The 24,978-nt window shown below is 36.6% G+C and overlaps 1 protein-coding gene across 9 annotated transcripts in view; it reads right to left on the bottom strand.

Moving 5' to 3' along the window:
- The window catches only part of LOC101171889 (centlein, centrosomal protein), a 202,270-nt gene that overhangs the window by 67,023 nt on the left and 110,269 nt on the right, over positions 1-24,978 (bottom strand). For 7 of the 9 annotated variants that reach the window (XM_078943539.1, XM_078943535.1, XM_078943538.1 and 4 more), the window contains 9 exons: positions 24,040-24,127; positions 20,426-20,514; positions 18,553-18,637; positions 15,695-15,829; positions 14,612-14,791; positions 12,441-12,574; positions 11,011-11,173; positions 9,554-9,796; positions 2,738-2,872 (listed from right to left, as the gene is read on the bottom strand). In XM_078943539.1, coding sequence (XP_078799665.1) covers positions 2,738-2,872; positions 9,554-9,796; positions 11,011-11,173; positions 12,441-12,574; positions 14,612-14,791; positions 15,695-15,829; positions 18,553-18,637; positions 20,426-20,514; positions 24,040-24,127 — 1,252 coding nt within the window. Of the gene's footprint in view, positions 1-2,737; positions 2,873-9,553; positions 9,797-11,010; positions 11,174-12,440; positions 12,575-14,611; positions 14,792-15,694; positions 15,830-18,552; positions 18,638-20,425; positions 20,515-24,039; positions 24,128-24,493; positions 24,663-24,978 lie in introns of those variants that run through there. The other 2 variants (XM_023960244.2, XM_023960314.2) reach the window with 1 other exon arrangement.

The following is a 24,978-nucleotide window of genomic DNA, read 5'->3' as shown; positions in this document are numbered from 1 at the left end:
ATTAGAGGGGGGTGCAGTTTGCGAGCCAGAGTCTTCAGTAGAAATAAATAAAGAAATGAAGAAGTGCTGCGGCTCTGCTGTACAAAAGCGCTGGGAACAATATGGTAGAAGAATATGAATATGAGAGGATAGCAGGCCCCATGCAGTGCCAGGCAGGGCTGTCCAGATGGCAGGCTAAAATATGTAATGCGACTAAATGCCCAACAGTCCTTGGGCAGGACTGCATGAGCAATTGAGAAGGAGAAGGAGGAGGTTAATGATAGAATACTTAATCAGTAACACCCATAATCCGAAACTGTGTTTTGATTAACACTTACAAACTTTGTCTTTAATTAATGTCATAAAGTGTAGCATTCTATGCTGGGGACTTCAAAGGCATTGAATCTTTTGAATCTACTTCCTTTTAGCAACAGTACTGAAGAAAATCTAGTATAATGCCAGGTCTGTTTGTATCAATTAAAAAAAAAAAAAATCAACATAAATTCCTTTTCATGTTAAACATGTTTGGGAATGTGCCCCGGGGCTTCAGTTGACTCCAGTGACCTGGTGGACCCGGCTCTGATAACATGTCTGCATGGGTGCCAACCATGTGTTCCAACTCTGCCTTAATGACTCTATGCAACTAATTAGCAGATTGATCTGCATATTCCTGATAAGTGGCAGGCCAACTGGCTTCGTCTGTACGTACAGGGGGAAAACCCAAACACCAAAAGGAGAATCCAAACCCAACACTGAAACTTCAAGATGACCAATTAAAAAGTAACTTGTGGGGACTATCCAAAACTCTTTAGTCAAACCTCTCTCTATGAGGGTTTGCATGTAACTTTCAGCAGAGTCTTAGAAACATGTTTATCAATCCCTAACTCTTCTATTTAAGCAAAATGTTTTTTTATTAAAAAAAATTATTAAAACATAAAATATAACAAAGGATTCTTAAAGGCCCAAAAATACAACAAGAAAGTAAACTAATATCAAATTAGGGTGGGGTATGAGTGCCAAAGATTTGAGTTCAGTTTGATTTTTACTTGCACAACGCTCAACAAAATACAATTTTTTAACTCAGATTTCCTATAAAAATTGATTGGTTATTAGAAAAAAACAGTTTTTACACAACTAGTTATGTGAAGTGTACAAAGTGGAGGGTTTTTTAGGTGAATTATTTATTTTGTATTAAAAACTTACAGCAAAGCGTTTTTTTCTGGAAGAAGAAAATTACAAAATTTGCTTTAAAAGAAAGTTAATTATTGGATTAAATGAATAATTATTGTATTTTCTAAAGGAAGACTACTTTTATTGAATATATAGATTTATTTCAACCAAACCATTTAGAAAATACATTTAAAAAATAAGTAAATAAAAATCGGAAAATGAAAGATGATGGAAATACTGTAAATCTCAAATCCAAAAGGGGTTCTGAATCAAAGTGAACATTTTTTTCAAAAACAAGACAAGACTTTTTTTGGGGGGAAAGGAATAGATTTTCCAAAATTGTAAGTATCAGTCCAACACTAAATGGTGCAAATTGCAGGCTTTGTAGGGCTGTAAATGGTCTCTGACTTCAGCTAGCAGTAACACTCACTTTAAAATCAGATTTAAAAAAAGAACTGTGCTTGTTGCTGTAAGCTACACATCCAAACACTATGCTACTTTAAAACTTGAGTTTAATCTAACAAACAGGTTTTGTATTGCATGTAAAGCAGTGAAACATGCTTCACTTAGCTGAGGAAGGCTTCTAAACAGATACAAAGAACTATAAAAACTCATTGCAAGTCCTATTTCTTATATTTTACTTTTTTTTTTTTTTTACTAAACAAGCAAATAAAATGTGTAATATGATAAGCCATCTATAAAGTCTTATTGTTTTGCCATTAATAATAAATATGTGGGTGGAGTATAGTCCATAGCAGGAAAAATATAGTTTTAAAATGAGAAAGACCAGACAAAGGTTGATTGAAAGATCAATAACTACACAGAGCCTTTGATGATAATGACAAATTATGCACAACATGAAAATACATGATAATATAATTCATAGCTTTATTCTGTGTAATGAAGCATATGAAATGTGAAAAAGCTGGATTCGGAGTGTCTCCTCAGATCAAAATGGGCATATTTTTACAAAAATAAGTTGGTTTTGCATCTCATACACTTCATTTTCTGGTTATGTGTCACGGCAGACAGATTAGGTCAGCCAATCGTCTATGTAAAATCATCTAGGAAAGAACCATCTAATAAAGTAATTGTGTTGAAAGTATCAGTGCATTTAGGGGAGTTTAATTGTGGTTCATTGTTAGATGTAATGAGGACAACAGTATAAATCAAACAATGTCTTTAGGCCGTCCTTGGAGTGAGTGAGGCCATCTAGAAATGTGTCCTGCCAAACTTATGAGTGAGATTCAGAGCAGATCAAAAGCCTCTTTCTTGTTCATGATGTACTGCTGAAGCGGTAAATTAGCCAGTGCCTGAGCCCAAGGCATGCGTGAAACCAGCAGCACACGCCAGTCTGCTCACAGTAGGAGGGGCGTTGTGTTTGTGTGTTGGCAAGTTCAGGACAAAGGTTGACAGAAGTTTGCTCTGCTGAATCACATGATTCTCATCAGGCACTTTTTTTTTAATGATATTTCTTCTCCGTGGCTTTGATCTATCTCATATAAGCAAAACGGTTACGTGAGGGCATGCTGACTCGTCACACAGGTGCTGTCTGTGGCATAATTACCAGAGGAGTGAGCTGACCTACCTGTTGTCTTCTGACGGGGCGAGCAGATCTGGGATGGAAATTCTTGTCTTCAGGTGTGAGATCTGAATCTGTGGTGGAGGCCTGATCAGTGTGAGAGCCGAGATTTTCAGCATCGGCCCGCTCTACAACCAAAGCCTGCACGGAAAGAAAGGCAACAAATTTGTTTGATATAAACATTAAAAAAAAGACAATAAAGGTAGGTTTTTTACTAGAACATGAACATATGAATAAAACAGACTACCACAGGTGTGCAGCTGGTAAAAGAAGAACTCTGAAGACAAAAGCCTGCAGCCTACAGAAAAGTTGCAATGATGGTGGAAGATAAAGTAGTACAGTTTGGGTATCTTGTTGTTATTTTCCTTCAACTTTTTATGAATTCATTCACTGAATTAAGTGCTTCAACAAGCGCACTCATCTGTTTATATCATCACCTGCATTGTTTCTCTTAGTTTTTCATTGTAAAGCTTGATTTCAATACTGCGGAAAACTTCTGATCGGCACACTAAAGTATATAAAGTTTTGTGATAAAACAAAGACCTTTACAGAATGTTATCCGCAAGCAAATATGGGTAGAATGTCATCACCTTTTTCCAAAAAGTCCTGATTGCATTATCAGAAACCTGGCATCTGGGTGTGACCTTGTTAACTGCCAGGGTAATCAACTTTAACCAAAGGGGAGGAGAGTGGATGATAAATTATTAGTGAGGAAGATTTTGTTCATGTTTTATTAAATTGGCCTGTCAAAGGGGGCTGGTCAAATTATCTGGGGCCTCGTTTATTGGAGGTTGGCCATATTGGCGCATCTGTTACAATTACTTATAATTTTCAGGCAGGCAGCAGGACGAAGTGGGTTTTTTAGCATCAGCCACATAAAGCAATTTGGAAATTAACTGACGGAGTGAGAGGTGTTTAACTCTTTCTCAGTTCCCCACCCCCCACCTCCCACCCCATCCTGATGTTCATCCAGTAAAGACTGAAACAGGAAAAGAACTGAAGGGAATAGAAACATAAAAAGGTGCAAAATAAACATAATGAAACTGCAGCAAATCTGACAGATAGGGGAGCGCGTGAAATTAAAATGACAGGAGAGAAGATGCTGGTGGAGTGGGAGTGAACAAAAGTACGGCAAGATTGGAAAAAAGGCTAAGACATAAAAAAAGAAAAAGAAAAGAACAAGTCAGCCTTGGTAATTACTGAACACGATTAGGTTCTTAGGGGAACTTGTCGGGCACTAGTGGCCCTTGCCAGTGAGGATGCAGCAAGCAGGAACATATGGAGTGAGGCTTGTGCTTGTGCTCCCCGAAGCTCGTGACCCGTCTGCTGCCGAGCCCTTGAGCGGAATCTGAAATGAGACTTGCCAGACCTAATGTTCTGCACATGCACCGTTTATGTCACAAAACAAATCTGATCACTGTTAATTAAGGAGGGGCTATAATCAGGAGGGGGGGGGGGGGGGGGCACAGAAAACCACGCAACACAGTGCTTAGAAAAATGTGTGCTCACACAGGCAAATCCAGACCAATCTTTAGAACGACAGAACGCGTGGAAAAGTATTTAAATCTAAGAGTTTTTTATGTTCCCTTATTAAAGAAGGTGTGTATGAGGGCTATGCTAACTGAGGAAAGGTACAGCACAGAGTCCGCACATGTTTTATGCCTGCGTAGGCAGGCCTGAGTCCTCCCACACAGTTTGCTTGACCCCAGTGTATGTGTTTGAATGGGTGAGTGTAGATCTCTGCAGCAGCACATGGCTGTGTTTCAGTAATGAGATGGACTGCGCAACACACCCGCTCTCATCTAATGAGAGCAGTTGAGCTTGTAAAACACACTGCTGGCCTGCATGTCATTAGCATGTCTGTGGCCCCGAATCCGGCCCGGCTTCAAACGCAAACGCCAAACTCCTGTCGACAATATTCTTTGATAAAAAACAAAAAACAAAAAAACATCCCGCGCACAAGATGAGCGGCTGACCAGAAAATGCAAGCAATTTTATTTAGGTATTTATCCTGGACGTCAGACGATTTAAGAGCTAAATGTAGATAAATACTGTGATTTTGCGTTTTCTTTACTTTTTCTGGAGAACAAAAAAACCCAAAAGTTGGCAGGTGGGGATGGGAGATTTATGCAAGAAATGCGAGTACCTGTGTAGCTAGATCCAAAAGCATAATAAGTGAGGAAGAAATATAACTAAAAGAGGCAACAAGTGTTTTATTTTCCTTTTTTTAAAATTAAAAAATACAGTATTCACAATAGCATATCTAAAACAATAAAAAATGAAGTAGCCTAAAGCACATAACAAAATACAAGTAAAAAAACAGATAAGGGGAAATTGGCAGACACAAATCAAATATATAAGAAAAAACTCAATAGTGGAGTCAATGCTGACAGCTAAAAGTAACATCTACATGGGAACCTTTCTTTAGAAAAAATACTCTGATTTGTATCATTTTTTTTAAATAAACAAAACAAATTTCAGTAAACATTTTAAATACAGATTTAATTCTCTTCAGGAAGTGTCCATGTTTACTTTTCTTATTCCCATGCCAACAGGAACATTTGAGAGCTTTGAATGACTGCCTACACAATTAACAATTTGCCTTTCATTCAGTCTGATGATTAGCCAAGAAAGCCTGGGGTCTGCTATGGTTTCTAATGTGGGGGTTTAATCAGCACTCAGCTTTGATAGCCAGAGACTAAACTACTCCAGCTATTGTTCATTCATTCCTCTAATGAGGGATATTCCCTTCCTCTTTATTATGATTGTGACCACCTGACCTTGTAGCCACAACTTTGCTAATCTGTTGTTGCGTTAAGGCCACACACAGCTGATTTATGCTCCTTTAAGAGGAATAAATCTAACACAAGTGGTAAAAACTACACAGTTACTCGTAATCTTTTTGCATTGGAAAATAAGAAAAACTTTAAACACTGAACATGTTGACCTACTTTTAAAATTCTAAAAAGGAATCTGGACATTACCCTATTGAAATATTACATTTCAAATTCCTATATACACATAAATATTCACCTATTAAAGTGTCACAACTATGTTTGTTTGCAGGCTTGCAATGGGGAGGTCGAGTTTGTGCATATTGTTTAGTATCTAAAATCATAAATAAGAAAGATTAGTAAGAGAGAAATCATACAAAAAAAAGAGACAAAAGTAAAAAAAAAAACACTTAAGCTAAATAAATATATCCAAAACTAAAACATGCCAAACCATAGGATTTTGAATTTTTCAAAGAATAAAAATTAGTTCTCCGTTTTGTTTTTATTTTAAACTCAGTTTCGTGTGTTTAAGAGTTTAAACTCTGAATTTACTTAAACAAAAAAAAGTCAAAACTGATAATCCTTGTTTAGATAGGTGTCGTCATTAACAGATTTTTGAATTGTAGGATCTAAAAGCGAGCCTTGTTAGTCTGTTAAACAAACTTCAGAGCATCGAAATGAACCTGTCTTTATTGTATCAAAAATGTTTAGGTAAAATAAAATAAAAAGCCCTGGAAACAGCTGTCAATCAGTGTGTCCCATCATTTTACCCCATACTTCAAATTATTACATCTTAACAGCAAATGTTAGTAAAATGAGTTTGATTTATTTATTAAGGTAAGTTCCGATGATCCAACTTTAGTTGATAAAACTCAGACTTCTCACAGCAGCTGTTTCCTTCCTTATTATCGTCTGCAGAAAGCCTAGAAAGAGCGCGGTATTCAAAGCTATGGCTCTGGCACATATTTAAATGAGCTCTGAGCCTCTCCACTGTTGTTCTCCTTTACCAATACATTTAAAATTTTAATCAAATCGGCCCTCACAACCTAGGCATTGGAAATTTAACAGGGACTTCTTGAAGAATTTAAGAATATATGTACTTCAACACTTGCAGCTTAAGTCAAACACAACAGAGCATACGTAGAAATCCACATCCTAATAGAAGGGCCCTGCAGTTACAAAGCTTTGGGTACAGGTTCGATTAGTTTGGTGTTAAGTCTTTAGTATTCAATCAAAATGTTGTAGAAACATTTTGCTAGCAATATTGTGTTGCAGCCACAAAACAAGTCTTTTTTATTTTATTTTATTTTATTATTTAGGAAGTAAAATAAATCCTCCATATCAGGCGGGTAGTCTGAAGATTCTGTTGGATATTTTTAAATTGATAACTAAGGAGAAAAGAACAATGATTAATTTTTCATTATTAGTTTTTAGTAAAATTCCCTTTTCTTTAGTAGAACACTTCCAATATATTAACAATTTGAACTATAGTCCTACAACTTAAATCTAGCACACTCTGGTACTATTGTAGTGTAGTGTGTTATTTGGAAAACATTAGTAATTGTGTTAGTTTTAGCATAAAACCATCTCATTCAAACGATCATGCTTTATTTTGGTTATAGCTGTTTAAATTATGAAGATTACAAGGAGTTTGATGCATCTTAGTTTTTCTTGGACAGAAAAACCTCAATGCTGTGCGTTTGTATTTTCTCCCCCATCCAAAGTCCACACTGCATACACACAATACTAACTGAATCTTCTCTAAATATAATATTAATTACTGGGGGAACACTGCTGTACTGTATTTAATTACTGACTAAATGAACCGTTTATACTTTACTGCTGGTTTAATTAACCAGGTTAAATGAGATAGAGCAATTGTAACTCGTTTAACATTTGAGCTGATACCTTTTGACTTCCCCAATCTGGAGGCAGCCGTTTCAGAAGATATCAACCAATCAAATTACACAATTACAGTTTCAAGAGGCAGCTACTAAAAAATATTACATTAGGCTGAAATAAGATCTTGCTGAAGTTGGTGTAAGAAATGGAGTTTAATCTGGGCCCTAATATTGCACCAACAAATAATTACATGATGGGTGAACGTTAAGAAAGACATTTTATTTTTAATACTTTTCCTCCTGCAGTTGTTGCAACTACAAGCATAATGCCCAACAAAGACTATACTTGTTTGCTAATATTTTGATATGTTTTGAGGGTTACAAGAGAAGGTTTATGAACCTAACATTCTTCATGGATCACCTGAACAAGTAGTTACTGGTTGTAGTAAAAACTTTTTTTTTCTAAAACAGCTTTGACGATATATTGCGGCCTTAATAAAACTACAAAAACAAGATTATCAAAGAAATGACCATTTTTGTTGAAACCAAATTTAAAAAGAAAACATTGCAAAATAGTTACCAAATATCAGATGTGGTTGTTGAGTTTTTCATTGAAAACGAAAATGTTTTGAATATCACATAAATAGCCTAGAATACATTTTAGAGATGTTTTTCAAATAGAGTGAATGTTAACATCTCAGGTAAGCACGTATCAGAGAAATATCGCCTGCTCTGTATCGTTTAGCGGGGTTCAGTGTACTCCGCAAGTCTCCAAAAGCCACTTTTCTCTACAACACTAAACGGTTGATCAACTAAAGCTAACTCTTTTGTTATTCTGTTTGCTTTGGCACTAGCCTTTGCAAACTTTTCAAATCCGCTGGTCACGGACAGAGTGCTGCTATAGGGCTGCAGGATACGAGGAAAACTGGTGATGTGCGATATAAGTGATCAATATTGCTATGACGATATGACTTTCGATATGACTTGGCTTGCATCACCACTATCTAGGAGTGTGACGGTCCATTTTGACAACGATTTGATTGATATAATAATTTGTGGTTGCTGATAGTTATTATTACTTCATTTTGAACGATCCAATTCGATCCACTTCACTGACCTAAAATGAATCCAGGGCGGCTGTGATGGCATTTGGTCGTTTTTATGTTATAGTAAAATAAACCTACCGTGCTTCAATCCAAATAGTATTTTCCAATACAGATTATAATTGATTTGTTTCATTTTGATGCCAATACATAATGGCTTAGGTCAGTTCAATTCGATTGAACAACTAGCCTCAAACAGATGGATCTGGCTGCATCATTGGAATAATAGGAAAATTAATCGATTCATCGATTAAGTTAATTAATTGTTACATTATTGTTGCATTAAATTAACATAAAATTGATTTACACAAAAATGTAAATGTGTTTAATTTATACTCCATCAAATGATGAAACTTTACTTAAACTCCAACAACTCCGTAAAAAGTTAACAGTACAGAAAATATAGTACAAGTGAGAAGTCGTAGCACCTCTATCACCACATCATTAGGAACTATTGAGGCTTTGCATTGCCTTGGGCATCTAGTTCAAAGGTACATAGCTGAAGTCAAACACCTGCTGACTGACAGATGCAAAACTGCATCCTTAACTTCATTTTCTAATGCTGAACATTACTAAGCTTCAATTAAACTCACCTCTTTTCACTTCTAATCTAGCTTTTATATCTGACTGGAGTGTGTTAAAAGGTCTTACTGCTATGTGGGTGGGGGAAGAAGATCAAGACTGATAAAGCAGGTAAATCCCGAATTCAGGCGAGAGCAAAAAAAAGGATCAGATAACTTACATAAAAAGACAGTGGCGCAAAAAGTAAGAACATAAAAAAAGAAAGGGGCAGATCAAGGCTAAACTAGAGCACCATCAAAAGACTGATTTGGATAAAGACCACCACTGCAGGCAGTGGTTGAAGTGTCAAGATAATGTGGTGCTTGCAAATGTGTCTGCCCTTGCACCACATTACCGGCTCTCTTTTGGAAAGACGGAACACAAGTTATGTTCCATTAAATAAAATTTAAAAAACTGTCACTAAAATCATAGCAGAAAAAGCATTCGTGAAAAGTGGAGAAAGGGAAGTTTTATCAAAAAATATAAATAAAAAAAATAATCTCTTGTTTTGAAAATAGTAGTAAAACTTAAAAAGGAGGTTACCTTGAAGTTGGTTTGTTTGTTTGACGAGGAGTAAAGGGTTACATGTTGAGCCTGCTGTTGCTGCTGTTGCTGCTGCTGCTGAGGATGTTGAATTTGCTCTTGTTGTTTCTGTAGTTGAGCCTGTAGTTGTGAGATGAGCTGGTCTTTGTCAGCTAACTGGCTTCTGAGTTCCTGGTGACTTTGACGGAGCTTGGATTCACTCATTACAAGAGCCTGGTAGCACTGACTCAACTCCTTGTAAAGCTGTCAACAAACAGAAGGATGGTGTTTGAAAAAAGGGAAATAGCATTTAAAGACCTACTCCGAAGAACACTGTGCTGTTACTGGCTTTAACGTCTTCTTGTGGCAGTTTTTTTCTGATGACGGAGTACATGTTTGAAGAAAATCAAGCTTAAAATTGCATTTCAGAGTATTTCTATATTCACATCATGGTGTATCAGATGCAGATGAAAAAAAATGCAGTTTGAAAAGCTTATATTTGTTATGAAAAACGTACAACGGCAAGCCACAAGCTCCCTGCTTGGCTCTATTCTGATGCACATCCACTTGCAGACAAATAATTCCATATACGTCTTTGTTTTCCTCTAGTGAGCTGGCAAACTGGCTAAAAACTATACGGCTGCATAGCTCCAATATTGCTCGCCATTATTGTTGCACCAGTAATGTCAGGTTGGGGTTGTGAGGGGCTGTAAGCTAACGGGCAAGAGTGTAAACAGATGGCTGTCGGGAAGCAAGGGCGGGCCTACCCTGCGCCAACTGCCCATCCCACAACTTAGACGTGAATTTCTAATGCACTACAGTTACTCTACAGAAAATATGTCTTTTTGATTTTGGCAAAGTTAATCAAAAGACAGAAAACAAGAGCAAAGTGGAGATATGACCCTTTTATGGGGGTGAATGTATATTTTTGAAGTGTTTCTTTCTGTTGCTTAAGCTGTCAGTGCCAATGTGCAACTTCTTTATTCATAAAATACATCCACCCACTGCATTTCTGCAACAAGCTGAGCTGCAGTCAACTTTACAGCTGCTAAATTTAGCAATAAAAATATAAAAAGTTTAATCTACTGAAAAGTGAAAAGACAGCTGTTAAATTCATTTCAAGATCAATGCCAGGATGGTAAAATGTTATTTCTTCACAACTCTATTAGATTATACTAGCAAATCTCCTTTTTAAAAATACAAAAGATCCATACCTTAATGTTTCAAAATTAAATGATTTATTTTGTGCAAACATATTTTCAAATCCTAACTGAAGTTGAATAGTCAGCAGGTATCCGGAGAGCATCAACAGCACCATAACAGTTTTAGAGAAATGTTCTCAGAACAGTGCAATGACTGTAAATTACAGCAAAGTGGCAAATAAATCACCATAGTAGCTAAGGGGAGAATGGAATTCAACAAATTGGCTATAGCGATGCTGAGATTGAGGATTGTCGCACGTGTGTGGCTGTGAATACCCTCTGATATGAGGTGGTGTCAGCAGTGTGTGCCTCCTCCTGGTTCCTCAGGACTCGTTGTGTGTCTAGATTGAGTACCTCCAGCTGTTTGATCAGGTGGCTTTGCTCCGCTGCATGCTCTGAGCTCTGTCTGTACAGAGTCTGCACATCTGCAAAGTCACAACTACAAAAACACACAGAACACGAAATAAAAACCATCCAACTAAAAGTCCAAATTCTAAATTTGCCCTTTAATGAATCCTAGATCATAAATGATAGATAATACATCCTAGACATTTAATAACCCTTTTTTTAGATTTGCCAAAATATTTTAAACAAAGAATGTTAGAAAGGGGAAACTTGTGATTCACAAGATTGTCATTTACAAAATATACACTGAAAAGACATAAAATGATATTGAACTGATCAACTAAACTCGCATAACTAATTATCCAGGATGTGAAGGCGTCCATCTGATTGGTCAAATGCATAAATGGATTTATTTGATTCATTAAACACTTCAAGCTGCCATAAGATTGTTTTGGCACATTTATGGTAATCATTTATTGCAATTTTCGCTGACTTTTGGGATAAGCGTAATGCACAGCTTGATATCGCGATAACAATAATTTGGGATTTATTGTGCAGGCCTTCTAGAGATGAACAGTTCTTCAGCCATCAAAATGAAATGTTTTCTCTTTTGGTGTAGCATTCAAAAGGCTCTGTTGACCATGTAAATATTTCTAAATGCATAACGCTGCTACCAAATCAATGGATGATTTAAATTTGCAGCAAAATGCAGGAAAAGAAAAGGGCAATGAAAATGGCAACCAGTGAGTACAATATTGTATTTCCTTAGTTAACAATTTAAAAAAAAGGTCTTTAACAAAATGTCTCTTAATTATTCAAAATTACAACTTTTCACAGTTTTTAAAGAACTGTTTTTGTGATCATCTGTGAGTCTGTATTTCACTCCTGTGAAATTATAATTCACTATTGTTATAAATAAGCTAGCTAAAGATGCAACACTGGTGTGACTGACATGTCCGATTGCCTCTGGTCTTAAAAGACAAAAGTAGTTAGAAAAAAGGGTAAGATTAACAGTAAGGCTCCTGGAGTTCTCAAAGTTTTTATAGTATCGACTAAAGCTTAGCCAAAGCCGGCCCCGTTCCCTTTTCTTTCCCTTATAACGCAAATCCACTTGGCAGGGCTTATAAAATGGCTTTAAGTGAGCCAGAAAGGAAGGAATCCATGTCACCCCCAATCCTTCAAACATGGAACCTAATTCCTTGTGAAGTAACCCATGTAAAGTGATATGCATTTCAGAAGGATATCTATATGGGAATAATACATTTTTCTATCATGTAAAAAATGACAAAGTTTCCCTATTTTGAAGGGTGAAGTGGGTTATTTACAAAAGGAAGAACCTTTTTTTAGTTGCTAGAACATACCAAAGGCGATGAAGTTGCTCCTCTTTTGTTGCCACTTCCCTCTCCTTGGTAGTGAGCTGCGCTTGGAGATCGTTACTGTGTCTCTGCAAGGTGGACAGCTCCAGCAAAGTATTATGCAGGTCCTTTTCAAGATCCTGGTGTAGGAGAATAAACAGAATACTTAAGTCAGACTAAAACAAATTCAGAATATCTTTCATCAAAGCATGTTACATAAATTAGGCATTAGTTTCTTAAAACAAAACTAGTGTTTTGAACTGAATTGTGGAGTTGGACTGCTCCAGAGATTCTTTTTTAATTTAATTTAGAATGTATAAGTCAGATTGGAACTGTGGAATCCATAATGGAGGAATTAAAAGTAAGACTGGGTACAACACAAGTACTCCAATGAAATTAGATGACTGATTCAATCACATTATCAAAGTCTTGCTTCTATAAGGGTAGAGACATGTAGGAAAAGAAAAGATGTCCTTGTTAGCTTGCTAGCAGTGATTCACAGTGATTTAAGCGACTCATAGTTACTTTAAATGTGTTTGTAGTCACATCTAAATGTTAAAGCAATGTTTAGTCACTTTGGCTTAGAATAATGTTTAAAAGACAAAAAGTGACCAAACGATGTTGTTTAGGTGGTGTGTGGTAGTTGATGAGTATTTTAAACAAACATGGACACAACCGTCCTCTCAACAGATTTTTCTGATTGGTGGTGATCTGACAGGTGACAAAACACACAAAGACAATGCATCTTTTCTGTTTACTGAATTCCAGGTCACTATATCTGGAGTTAATAATTAAAAGAATAGTGAAAAGAACCACGGCACCTTTTTTTTAGAAAGACCCACGCACGTATATGTCTAAGCAATGAGACAAAAGACCAGGGTTGTAAATGCTGTCTTATATCAAGGTTTGCCAGACTCTTTTGGAAACAATGATTTCTCTATCTGTCTTCTTTCTCAATGTAAAGTGTCTGACTCTTAACAGTTAAAAAGGAACCTACAGCTTTCTTTTCATAAACAGCAAGACTGGCTGCTCTAAAACCAGCTTCTCCCCTCCATTCAGCTTTGTGTTGCAAAACTCTTTTGTGTCCAAAAGGGCTGAACAATTGTCCAAAACACTTACTGATGATCACTTAATCAAATCAACTTTATTTGCCGATCTAAAGTACTGTATTTGTGCTCTTAATCTCCTCTGGAAGAAGCAAAACTGACTTTGTAGGACTGAATGAGGTGCAAAACTCTTCACTTCAGAAAAAAGAGTCACATTTTTTGTGACAAACTGAAAGAAAAAGATTCTTTCTGGGAAATAAATATTTCTAAATTCTGTAGACTATGTCAGATCATGCTGCTTCTATATTTTAACCTGCTATGTAACACAGAGGTGGGAAAATTGAGAGGGCCTAAGACCCATTCTAGATCTGTATCAAGTATCTGAATACTCGGATACTTGAAACTGTGCAATCTGTTCCCGAAAATTTCTGATTGTATCAATCTATACATTTTCTGAAACTTATTATTTGTGTCAAACAAGTTGTCGAATTACTCAGTGAATTCCCATATTTTTCATAATCCAAGTCGAGTATTCAAAATAATGTGAAACCGAGGTACTAATAAATATTCATTGTACAAAATTATAATTAATGGCATGCAAGTACAAATCTGCAAAAAAATTCCTAACAAAGTAAAAAGAAAGGACGAGCAAAAAGGATTTAATTTCAATTAGAATGCTTAAACAGCAATAGTATCAGTGTACGCATGAGTACAAATATGTCTATTTATGATTTAAGACTATGGTAATTATAATGGCATAAATTACATGCGTATGTGAATGTACATATATAGAGATGCATCTTCTTTTACTTTTAATCTTTATTCTTCCAATCAAGTCACAATCAATCATCCAAAGTTTTGATTGCTTGAAATAAACAAATTCCAAAAAGTTGTAGTTTCTATCGCATTATATTTATCTACAACAAAAATAAATAAAATATTTTAATATTGTGTATTAGGGGAAAAATGACAATACTGCAAACTTTTAAATCAGTCGCATGTCAGATGGTAATTTTAGGGTTTGATCAAAGTTTTTTTTACATTCATAGGGAGTGTGTGTGGGGGGGGGGATGGGAGATTAAAGAGTTCAAGGTCTTTGTGGCTCTAATGGTTCTGTCCCTGCGCTCATACCTTTAATCTGGCCTGGGCGGCATTCTTCTGGTCTTGCTGACTGTTGACCTGCTGCTGTTTCTCCTCCAGGTCAGCTCTCAGGGCAGCACAGCAGGACATTAATCCCTCTTTTTCCTTCTCCAGAGCATGCACCACCTGCTGCTCCTCCTCTTCTTTCTTCATACTTTTGGTCTTCATTTCCTGGACACACATAGGGAGTGTGTGTGTGTGTGTGTGTGTAAGAAAAGGAGAGGGTAAAGTAAACAATGGCGACAACACAAAAAAAACCACACTCACACACACAAAAATACACAATAATAATGAGAAAATAAAGAGGGAAGCCTGGAGACACAAAAAGCGGAGTAGCCCATAGGGCTGGAGCTGAAATGAATACATAAACAGTGAAATCGGCTTTTCTGTACAAGCCCCCCGCGTAGGTTGCTGATTGGCCAAGGTCATCTAAACTGGAGGACTGGACCCTAGCGAGCAGGTGTTGGTTGGTATGGGCCAAGACGTGCTGCAAGAGCCGGCCTCATATGGGCATAGGGGCCAGACTGTCAGCTTTAATGAAAGATCCTAATGAGAATGCTGTTTGCTGCAAGACCCATTAGATTCAACCCAGGTATCCTTTGATGCTGTCCCCCACCATTTCTCACCATGAGACGCAACCAAGCCTGTGGAAGGACCATTTCTTTATTAATTAATCATAACCGTGTCCCATCTAAGCATAATTAGAGAGAAGCCACACCATCACGTGTGCAGTGTACACTTTCCTCCACTGAAGGAGGCATTAAGTATTTATGTGCAGGTAACAACCTCCTTTTCTTAGCTCCCTTTTTCCATCAGGCACACAGTTTCCAGTTGTGAAGGATTCTCTGTTGTCAGTAGAAGGAGAGAAAACTGAACCCAAGAGTGGGTGAGACATAGTAAGGATAAAGAACAGAGAGGAAGACAGATTCTGTTCAAGAGGCATGAAGAACCCTTACCATCCACTAAATGATTCAAATGCCTGAGGCCTCAGCTATGGGGGCTTCTTGTGTTGCATGTCATATAGAAACGAGACTTTAAAATCGGAAATCCTGCAGAAAAGAATGTTCTACCTACCTCAAGTTCTTGACTCTTTCTGGTCAGGTGTTCCTGCAGAGCTTTCAACTCCTCCTTTTTTAAGGCTCCCTCCTCTTCAACTGTTGTTCTTTTTTGCAACAAGTTGTCAATTTCCTGCTTGTGTTCCTTCACTTTCTGTGGCAGATTCATAGAAACAGAAGAATAAAGAGAAAAGCACTGGACACTAATAAAACCGAAGCAAACAGAGCAGTAAGTTGCAGGCTACTGAGACTTATTGTTTAGAATCCATTGACTGTAAATGAGAACTGGACTGAGTAGTGTGACATTTAGAAGAAGATTTTCTTCCAGTTGTAATGAAATAAAGTCAATTCGATTGCTGCTTTTTCAGTGTATATACATTGCCATCAGGAACCATTGATTGGTCTGAATAAACATTTCCATGACAACCACTCTCTTCAATCAAGACTTGGTTTGCTGGAAGGCCACACCCCTACCAATTGAAAGTGGGCTTGGGCGAATCTGTCAATCAAACACTTAGAAAGTTCGACAGGAGGCCACCTACTTTTATTGAGGCATCTGATTGGACAGTTTATAACGTGAATGACTTATAGATAAATTATTATTAGTAAAATGATCAAAAATTAAAACTAAAGTATCTGGGCTAGAATGGTTATTCTTACAAACATAAAGACTAAGTAATAGTTGTTTATTTCTCAATAGAAGTCTATGGGATTTTGGCTTCTTGGGACCATCGGGTACTTCCCATTTGGAACGTGAGAGGTGAGGGGTCACTCAGTCCAGTTCTTTTATACAGTCAATTGTAGCACCTGGCAAACAACAAAAACATACAGGATCATTAATTATTCTCTTAAAATCAGTAAAATGAATGCTGAATGTGCCAAACTACATTCATAAAAACTGCAAAGAGAAAATAAAACTCTTTAATTTTTTAATGTTGGAACAGAAGTGGGTCCTGTCTAAAATTGCTCAAAAAGCACCCTTGCGCTTAAAATAAATAAATAGAACTGGAAAGTATTAATTGTTGATACAATGTACAATTTGCTTAGCCAAAGAGAATGAAAGTGTCACAGATTTCATGATTTCCCACTTTTAATGACATCTACTTGGTATTTGACAACTCTTGTGGGCTCAGTAGGAGGAGAATGGTTCCTTAACACTGCTTTAGAAAAGGTCATGCATTGGATGGTAATCCACAGCCAGCTGTGGGTACACTGTCTTCAATAACACTGTGCTCGGGATGAAATTAATTGCTCCGTTGAGGAATATTGCTCAGAATTATCCAAATAGCGGATTTAGCGTTACTTACTACTTCTAGCCGGTCATGCTAAGAACAGAAGGGCTTTAATAGAGATTTATACTGGAGAGCAGAAAATACATTCAAACACAGATAATGAGCTAGGCAAGAACAACCTGAACTCCAGCAGCACTAACTCAACTGACAGATGAAAGGAGCGGAGCATGTAAAGTTAGGAGGTCTGGACAAAGAGATCAGAAAAGAAAACTTTTGAATTGCATTCAAGAATGAATATATTACATTAGAAAATTGAAAATGGACAAAAATGGACACACAATACCTCCATACCTTTAAGACAAAACCTTTTAGCAATTTTGCATACCTTTTTAAAAGGCCAAGTGGCCACCAGATCCAATAAAGAAATGAAACATTTTCTTTTTCCCTTATCCCAGTGTATAATGTGAGAGTAGTTAGCGAAAGTTATTGCTAATTTAATATAAAGAAAAACACACGCGATTCAAGTGGTTAACAATGTCAAATGTGTCATTTTGGGTGGATTATATTATATTTGAATACATTTTTTTTATCTCAAATGTATATCTCTGAGTTTAAAAGTGTGTATTTTATTGTCCATACCCCAAAGGTATCCATAAACACTGGATTAACTGGCTAAAAGAGAAATAGGTTTGCATAAGAATTTCCAATAATTTAAAAATCAATTAATTCATGAAAAATTATGAATTACTTTAGTATTTCAAAAAGTAAACTTAGAGTTTAGACGTTTTACTGCACTCAGGAATAAGGCGGAATTCACTGCCTAATTCTTGATTAAATTCCATTTAAGATATATTTGTATATTTTTGTAAAAAATATTTTCACATAGATTTTATTTTAAGCCAGTCAGGTAGAACAATCCTAAAAAATATAAACTGCTACATTGAATATGAACACAAGAGCAGTTTTGAAAAATACAAAAAACATTTGAAAGGAAATCTATTTTTTCTTGAGTTAATATTTCATTGTTTGAGTAAGGATAAATTCAATGAATTAAATGTTTGTTTTGTTTTTCCATCCCAACATGGAATCCTATATTTCAGATGTTTTTTCAATCAAGACAATTTACAGTTAATGGTGAGAGAGAACTTCTTTTCTAACATGTTAATGTCTTTTCTGTGTTTACTTTTTCAACAGGAACGCTAAATATTTATGATTCTTTTGCCGCACATCATTACTGCATTATTAAGTGCTAAAAAGACGTGGCAAACAGATCAGTATACCGGTAGTCTCAATTAGAATTAACTTTTTTTAATGAACAAAGTGATGCAAAAATGATGATGATATCAAGTAAATTACATTGGTTATTGTAAACCCATATGTCATCAGGTTCAGGAAGTTTAATAAAACTTTGCATTACATCTAAACTTGTTTCATGTGTTTTACTTTTTCTTTGGGCGATAAAGGAATAAAGACTCATTTGTCCTAGCAATGCAAAGGGCATCACAAACAAGAAATATTCAGTTGAGTACATGATGGCAGGCTTGGACAGTAGAATCTGAACACCTTGTTGCAGTTTTAAGTTCATTTTTTATATGATCAGCATGTACTTGGTTTTCAGCGCATTAAAAGTAGAACTGCAGTGTACCTGTTCTAGCTCCTGTATCATGTAGTCTTTGCACTGGAGGATCTCCAACACCTTCCTGTCCTTAATCTCAGTTTTGTGTTTCTCACTGAAGGAAAGAAGGAAAAAAAACATATTTGATTGCTTAGCAAATATAATGCCTTCCATAATTGGCTTGTTACATTTCTTCGAAATCCAAAAACAAACATTTGTGAAATAATTCCTTCATATAAAAAGACAACCGTCTGTTTTTTCTCCCTTAGGGTTTTCTGGGCAAAGTTTCTGTGACAGACAATGTTCTAACTAACTAAGTGGATTAACATGAATTTGGATTTTTTTTTGGTTATACATAAGGCAGACAAAAACAAGACAGCATTTGGGGACACGTCGGTTTTAACTGTATAAGAACACCTGGGACCACCCATTCTATTCCCTCATCTCCTGTCCCTTTACATCTCCCATCTCTTAGGTCTTTCTTTTTATTTCTTTTTCTTTTGGTCTCTTCTGAACAATCCTCTCCCCTGATAGACACTGAAATACATTTCTGTTGTTCTTGGAGAGGCTGGAACACAGGCAGGCTAAGCTGCATCTCCTCACATATTGGGCTCTGTTCATTCTGTCCTGAGCAACCAACCAATCCCTTTACAAGATCCACATGGTAAGGGGAGAGAGGGATGAATGGCAATTCCCAGCGGGCACCAGCGCTTGACTGGAGTCGACACAATTACCATGTCAATATCCTCTTGCGCATCAGGTGATTCAATGCACATATGCTCTCTAGGTGCATGTTCCCCTTCCAGTCTCAGAGGACCAGCATTCTTTGATGCCTTTCCTAAGAGGACTATAAGGAACTGTAGAGAGTGTAGATGAGAACCGAGAAGCAGTGGTTCTAAAAAAAAAACGGGGGGGGGGGTGCCTTCTGCAAGTTGCAGTAAATGCATTTAGGCAGCATTTTCAGCCCACTAATGTACCTCAAGAACTAAGTCACATACCAATAAGTGTATACGTATGTTCAAACGTAAAATGGTCACACTTCGATGAAAACCATGTTTTTGCGATGTTTTTAACATCTTCTTGAGGCATTTTTTTATAATGGAGGACATATCTGAAGAAAATTAAGCTGAAAATTACATTTCTGAGTATTTCTTTATTCAAATGCTTGTCAATCAGGAAAAGTGCCAACCACAGTCTCACCCACAACTCAGAGGCAAATTTCTAATGAACCATTGCAGCTCTGCAGAAACTATGACTTAGAAAAGGACACAGGTTTTATTTTTTAATTTTGGCTAAAACCGGCATAATCATAATTAAAAGACCACTGGGAAGGATTTTTACAATAGATCAAAAGATGATTGTAGTGGGACATTATAAAAAGGATTTAATAAAGCATTCCATTGAATTGTGTTCCAACTTTCTGGATAAGCCAATTTTAAGTCTTGTTTTATTCCTATAGTAAAGGGGAAATATTTTATTAATCTAAATGTCTGTCGTCAGGAATGAAAGCTTCTCTGAAAGTTCCCATGCTGCCGTTTTCCTTGTGGCTTACCCATCCAGGAAAAAAGGGTCTTATCAAATCTTACAATTTATCCAAGAAAGATCAGAATTTGGCAGCACTGTTTCAATTGTCCAGCGTATGAGCCGCAGAGGGAAAGTGTTTTCATTAAAACGGTTTCCACTGTTTGAACTGAAAGATGGGGGATAAGAAGGCTTAAATCAGCGTTTGCTCCAGATTCCCTCATAACCCCTATAGAATGGACAAGGTGCTTGAAAAACCCACTAAATGACTTTCACACACACATATAAATATATATATTATTTTTTTGTGTGTGTGAGATAAAGCCACCTTCAACTGTTGAGCTTCTCCGGTGGCAACGTGAAAGATGAAGAATCCACTCACCGCTCAACTACCAAACTGACAGCCTGGGTCAAATCAGGATTTGCCACTTGCAAGCGTTTCCATAGAGACCACACAAACTCCTTGTCTGCCTGTTAAAAAAACAAAACAAAAAAAGCATGTCAAGAGCTGTTACTTCAGAAAAAAAAAGTATTTTTGTATACTTTTAGCATCAACAATAAGTTTGATCTTAATGAATTCCTAAAAGGAAAACAGGTAACACATCAGAATTGACTAAACTGAATACGATGCTTCTTGACATTACCATAAGGCAGTAAGGGGGGAGTCAATTAATAATTTAAACAACTTGTACAAAGCTGTATTTTTTTTATCTAGCACTTCCTTTTTAATCATGAGGCTCTTTTTGCAGAGATCTCCATCTCTGAGATGTGACCTTCGACTCAAGGGAAGTGAGCATTGACACTTGTCATTATGAACTATTTATGACTTGGGAGCAAGAATCCCAATCAAAACACAGCAGTGGAGCCTGCCGCTTCCTTATTAATAAATAGCTCTCTAAATGTGTTTTCCAGCGCAGCTCCAAAGTAACTTAACCCAAAGAAAGTCAAAACTGTTGACGGAGGGTGTCAACTCAAAACCGGCAAACCTAGCCAGCCCTCCCGATGCATTTCCAATTCAAATTGTCTCGCTGGCTTTTCAAACATTTGAAGCTACATTACATTTAATGAGGGACATCTAAGAGCTACATTTTCTGACATTAAAAGACAGAATTATACCAGATCAACTTAATATAAAATTATCTGATAAATTATGTTCACATCATCATAAGATAAAAGTCCTCCCTCCCACAGGAATTTACTGGTCTCCAATTAGTACATGAATTTTAACCCCCTTCTAGAAAGTGTCTAATCAATTATTTACCAAGATGGCAGCATCAGACCTTGATAAGGCCATGAGCTGAACATATAAAGTGGAGAGATGGTCCTGTACTTGTCAGTGTAACTGAGTGCTAGTGTCTGTGTGCGTCTGGGGGGAGGGCAATGACTTAAGGTGGGCAGAAATTTCACCAAAAAATAAATACATCAACCCTGGAATGCAGCTTGAGTTGATATCAAGCAACACTGTGTATCTAAAATATGTGGTCGCCCCCTCTGTCGGGCTTTTAGCTGTCATTAGCTGTTGCGCTGACAACAGTTCGGTCAGGATGCTCATCAAAAGCTCTCCTCTGCCGTATGTGTGCTTAAAGATGCACTGAATGTCTTTTTGATTATTGCTGAATTATTCATTTTGAATCTGGAAACTAAAACACCATGGGCTAAACACAACAGAGAGAGCCACTGGAATTCAGCACATATTAGTAAATTAGCACTGTCTAGCAGGACCATTTGCTGCCTGACAGATCAAACTCTTTGTAGTTAATGGCCCTCCTGAAATACATCTCGCCAAAGACTTAGGACATCAGTGGTATTCAAATGCCACTCTTTTAAAATGTACACTGTAAAACTCACGGCTCTTATTAAATTTACAAAATCTCTGACGCTCACGTTTCCACAAGACCACCAAGGACGACCTCCAAGTCAGTACGAAGACAAACCTCAAATATGACACCTAGAACCTTAAATTAGGGTTTGAGTTTGCAAAACGAGTTCATTTAACACAATGAATGAATGATTATATTTGTACATATTTTAGATTTGTATGTACCAAGCATTTATACATTCAAATTTTTTAAATGCCAATGGCCTTTTTTTTAAATTATTGTTCACTTTCATGCAAATGAGTTTCACTTTTGTAAAAGAATTTAGCTTAAAAAAACAACAACTCCCAAATATGTGCTTATATTGTACTTGCATAGGATTAGATTAGTAACTGACTGCTTTAAGTATCAGCAACGGACAAAGGTGATAATGTAGCACCCCTTTTACCCAATCATGCAGAACCTTCAGATGCTTGTGTCCATCTAGCAAAGGGATTTCTGTTTATGTATTGTTTAACTGCTGATATTCAATCTCACTGATTTTTTTTCATCTAACAAAAACTCATTTGGTCACATATCAAAGCTTCAAAGTTTAGAGTAAGATCCATCCATTTTCTTAACCCGCTGTATCCCTTTAGGGGTCATGGGCCTGCCACAGCCTAACCTGGCTACTGTTGGCCTTTGCCAAACAGAAGCCAGAACAATTTAGAATCATCAATTAACCTATGAAGCATGTGTTTTTTTCTGACTGTGTTTAGAGTAAAATGTCAAACAACAATACTTTATGTGACCCTTTTCTTGTCTGGCAGCCTCTACAAAGGTGCATGAGTTCACACTTGTTCAAAACTCCTAACATATTCATGAATCACACCAGTGATGTGCCTTACAAATACCGTACATTTAGATTTTACAATGAATAAAATCAGTCTGCTGAATATAAAGCTGAAGTAATAAAGTGCTTTTCACATTTTTGAACAGGCTGTAGAGCACTGCTGGAAGACAAACTACAGAAATAAAAATGTTTTGAAAAAGTGACCACACTAAATAAGCCCCCAAAGATACTCTGTCACTGCAAAAAAAAGGCTTTTAACTCTAATTTTGGTCTTAAAGCATCTTTAAAAGGAAGAATCCCGAGGTTTTATCAGAAAAGTTAGTAGATGGATTACCAATAGAGATATTGGGACTTGGAAAATGTAGATGGAAACTCATCTAACAAAACTGAAGCTTAAACCTTCATATTCATCAACTTTAAATTTCTTCTGCCCCCTGCAACATTATGTGGATATTTAAAGTTCCACATGCTGGGTCAGTATCCTCATGTCATTAGACACCACCTGGTGGTGAATATGCAGGCCTCTCTAAACAGGTTTACAAAATGAAGCTGAATACTTCTTACTGCTTCCTAATATTCCTAGATAGTTACATAAAATACAGAAGAAAGGTGTGCATCTAAACAGTTTTTACTAGCTATATTATATGTTCATGAATAATAAAAAAATCTGAAATAGAAAAAAAGGCTTTATGCATTCTTCTAAAACAGAAAATCTTTTATAAAACTTGATTACTTTCACAATTCCTAAGTGGTAAGAGTTTTTTTATGTGATGATTTTATCTGCTGGAGGCTGAGTCAGAAGACTACTATGCTTTGAAGCATGTGCTGTTCTCCAAGTCCAAAATATCACCTCCCTCAATATTTTCATCCTATTTTAAGGTCAAGAGGAGCAGCAACCTCTACATCTCAGATATAAACCCTGAAAGTGGAGTTTTCTCTGGACAACCATACCAGCCATCTATAAGGCGTCTTTATTGTTAGATGCTGCCGTTCAGAGACAAAGGACAAGAGTGAAGGAAACTAAAATAAACTTTAGTTTTGAAGAAAGTCATTTGGATATTAGTCATTTGTAGCAGTTTGCAAATGCTCAGTGGAACTGGATCAAAACAGAAACTTTTATTTAAACTTGTCTAAGGGACTGAATGAATTAAAAAAACATATTTGAGCAACTCAGTTTCATGAAAAGTAATAAACTGGGACTTAGTGGTTATTCTGCATATCATACTGACAGCCTTTTATTAAATGCTGTTAACATGAAAGCACATTTCTTGCAGATATAATAGACAACAAATCAAATCATACAGATTTTACACAGCAAATATACTTAAACAACGTGGTTTTACAGACCTGGCATTGCGTTAACTCGTCGGATAAATTCTTCACCTCCTCCTCCAGATCCAAGATGCGAGCTTCACTGTTGGATTCCATTCTCGGACTGCAAGGAAGTCACATTAATAAGGCTGCTGGGAAAACTCATAGACGATCGGAGCAAATAGAAATCCCAGGGACTTTTACATGCTTCTGGTCCTTTAGGCAGAGAATAACTCAACGGGGCTAAAACATTTCAGTATTTGCACTTTACCTGACGTAATTGAGAGTAGACTGAATAGAAACTAACATTGAAAGAATAACAGCTGCGGCACTTTTTGCAATATCAACTGATACAACAATGTATGTCAGCTACCATTTTGATTAGCCAAGCATCAACGAAACGTTACTTCCCACAACAGCAGACTAATGAAAGTCCTGTGAAAGTACCGACACTATATTATCCAAGCGGTAGTACGTAAACTTTCATTACTTGTTGATATAGTTTCCCACAAACTAGAAGATGATGTTAGCTCTTGTCACCGCTGTCGGTCACCACGGAAACTCTTGCTTTCAAACATGCCCGCTGTTTTGGTTTGGCTCTTGACGCGTCAGTGACGTTGCGACATTTTACGACAGTTCCCGCAGTAGCACGGCGGTTGATGAAGTACAGCAGAAAAAAGCTGTTATAAATTCATTTTAATTCTTTACTCAAGATATTCCTACTGCTGGAACCCTATTTAGTTTATTTTATTCCGTTTCACATTATCTGTATGTTTGTCTTGATGTAAAATGTATAATAATAGTTTTTGTATTGAAACTGATTTTTACAATTTTTTTTAATCCTTTACTAAAGTTGAGCAATAGCTGTAAGAAATAATTGCAACTAAAAAATCAAAAACATTTATGGGATGTCTCTTTAAAGAAAAAAGTCCATCAGTACAAAGAATTGTGATGTTCAACTACCATAAGTGCTCA

Source organism: Oryzias latipes (assembly GCF_053564925.1).
Source record: "Oryzias latipes strain Hd-rR chromosome 1 unlocalized genomic scaffold, Olatipes_Hd-rR_3.1 chr1_Y".
NCBI classification, from domain to species: domain Eukaryota; kingdom Metazoa; phylum Chordata; class Actinopteri; order Beloniformes; family Adrianichthyidae; genus Oryzias; species Oryzias latipes.
This window is presented reverse-complemented; position numbering and strand designations above follow the sequence as displayed.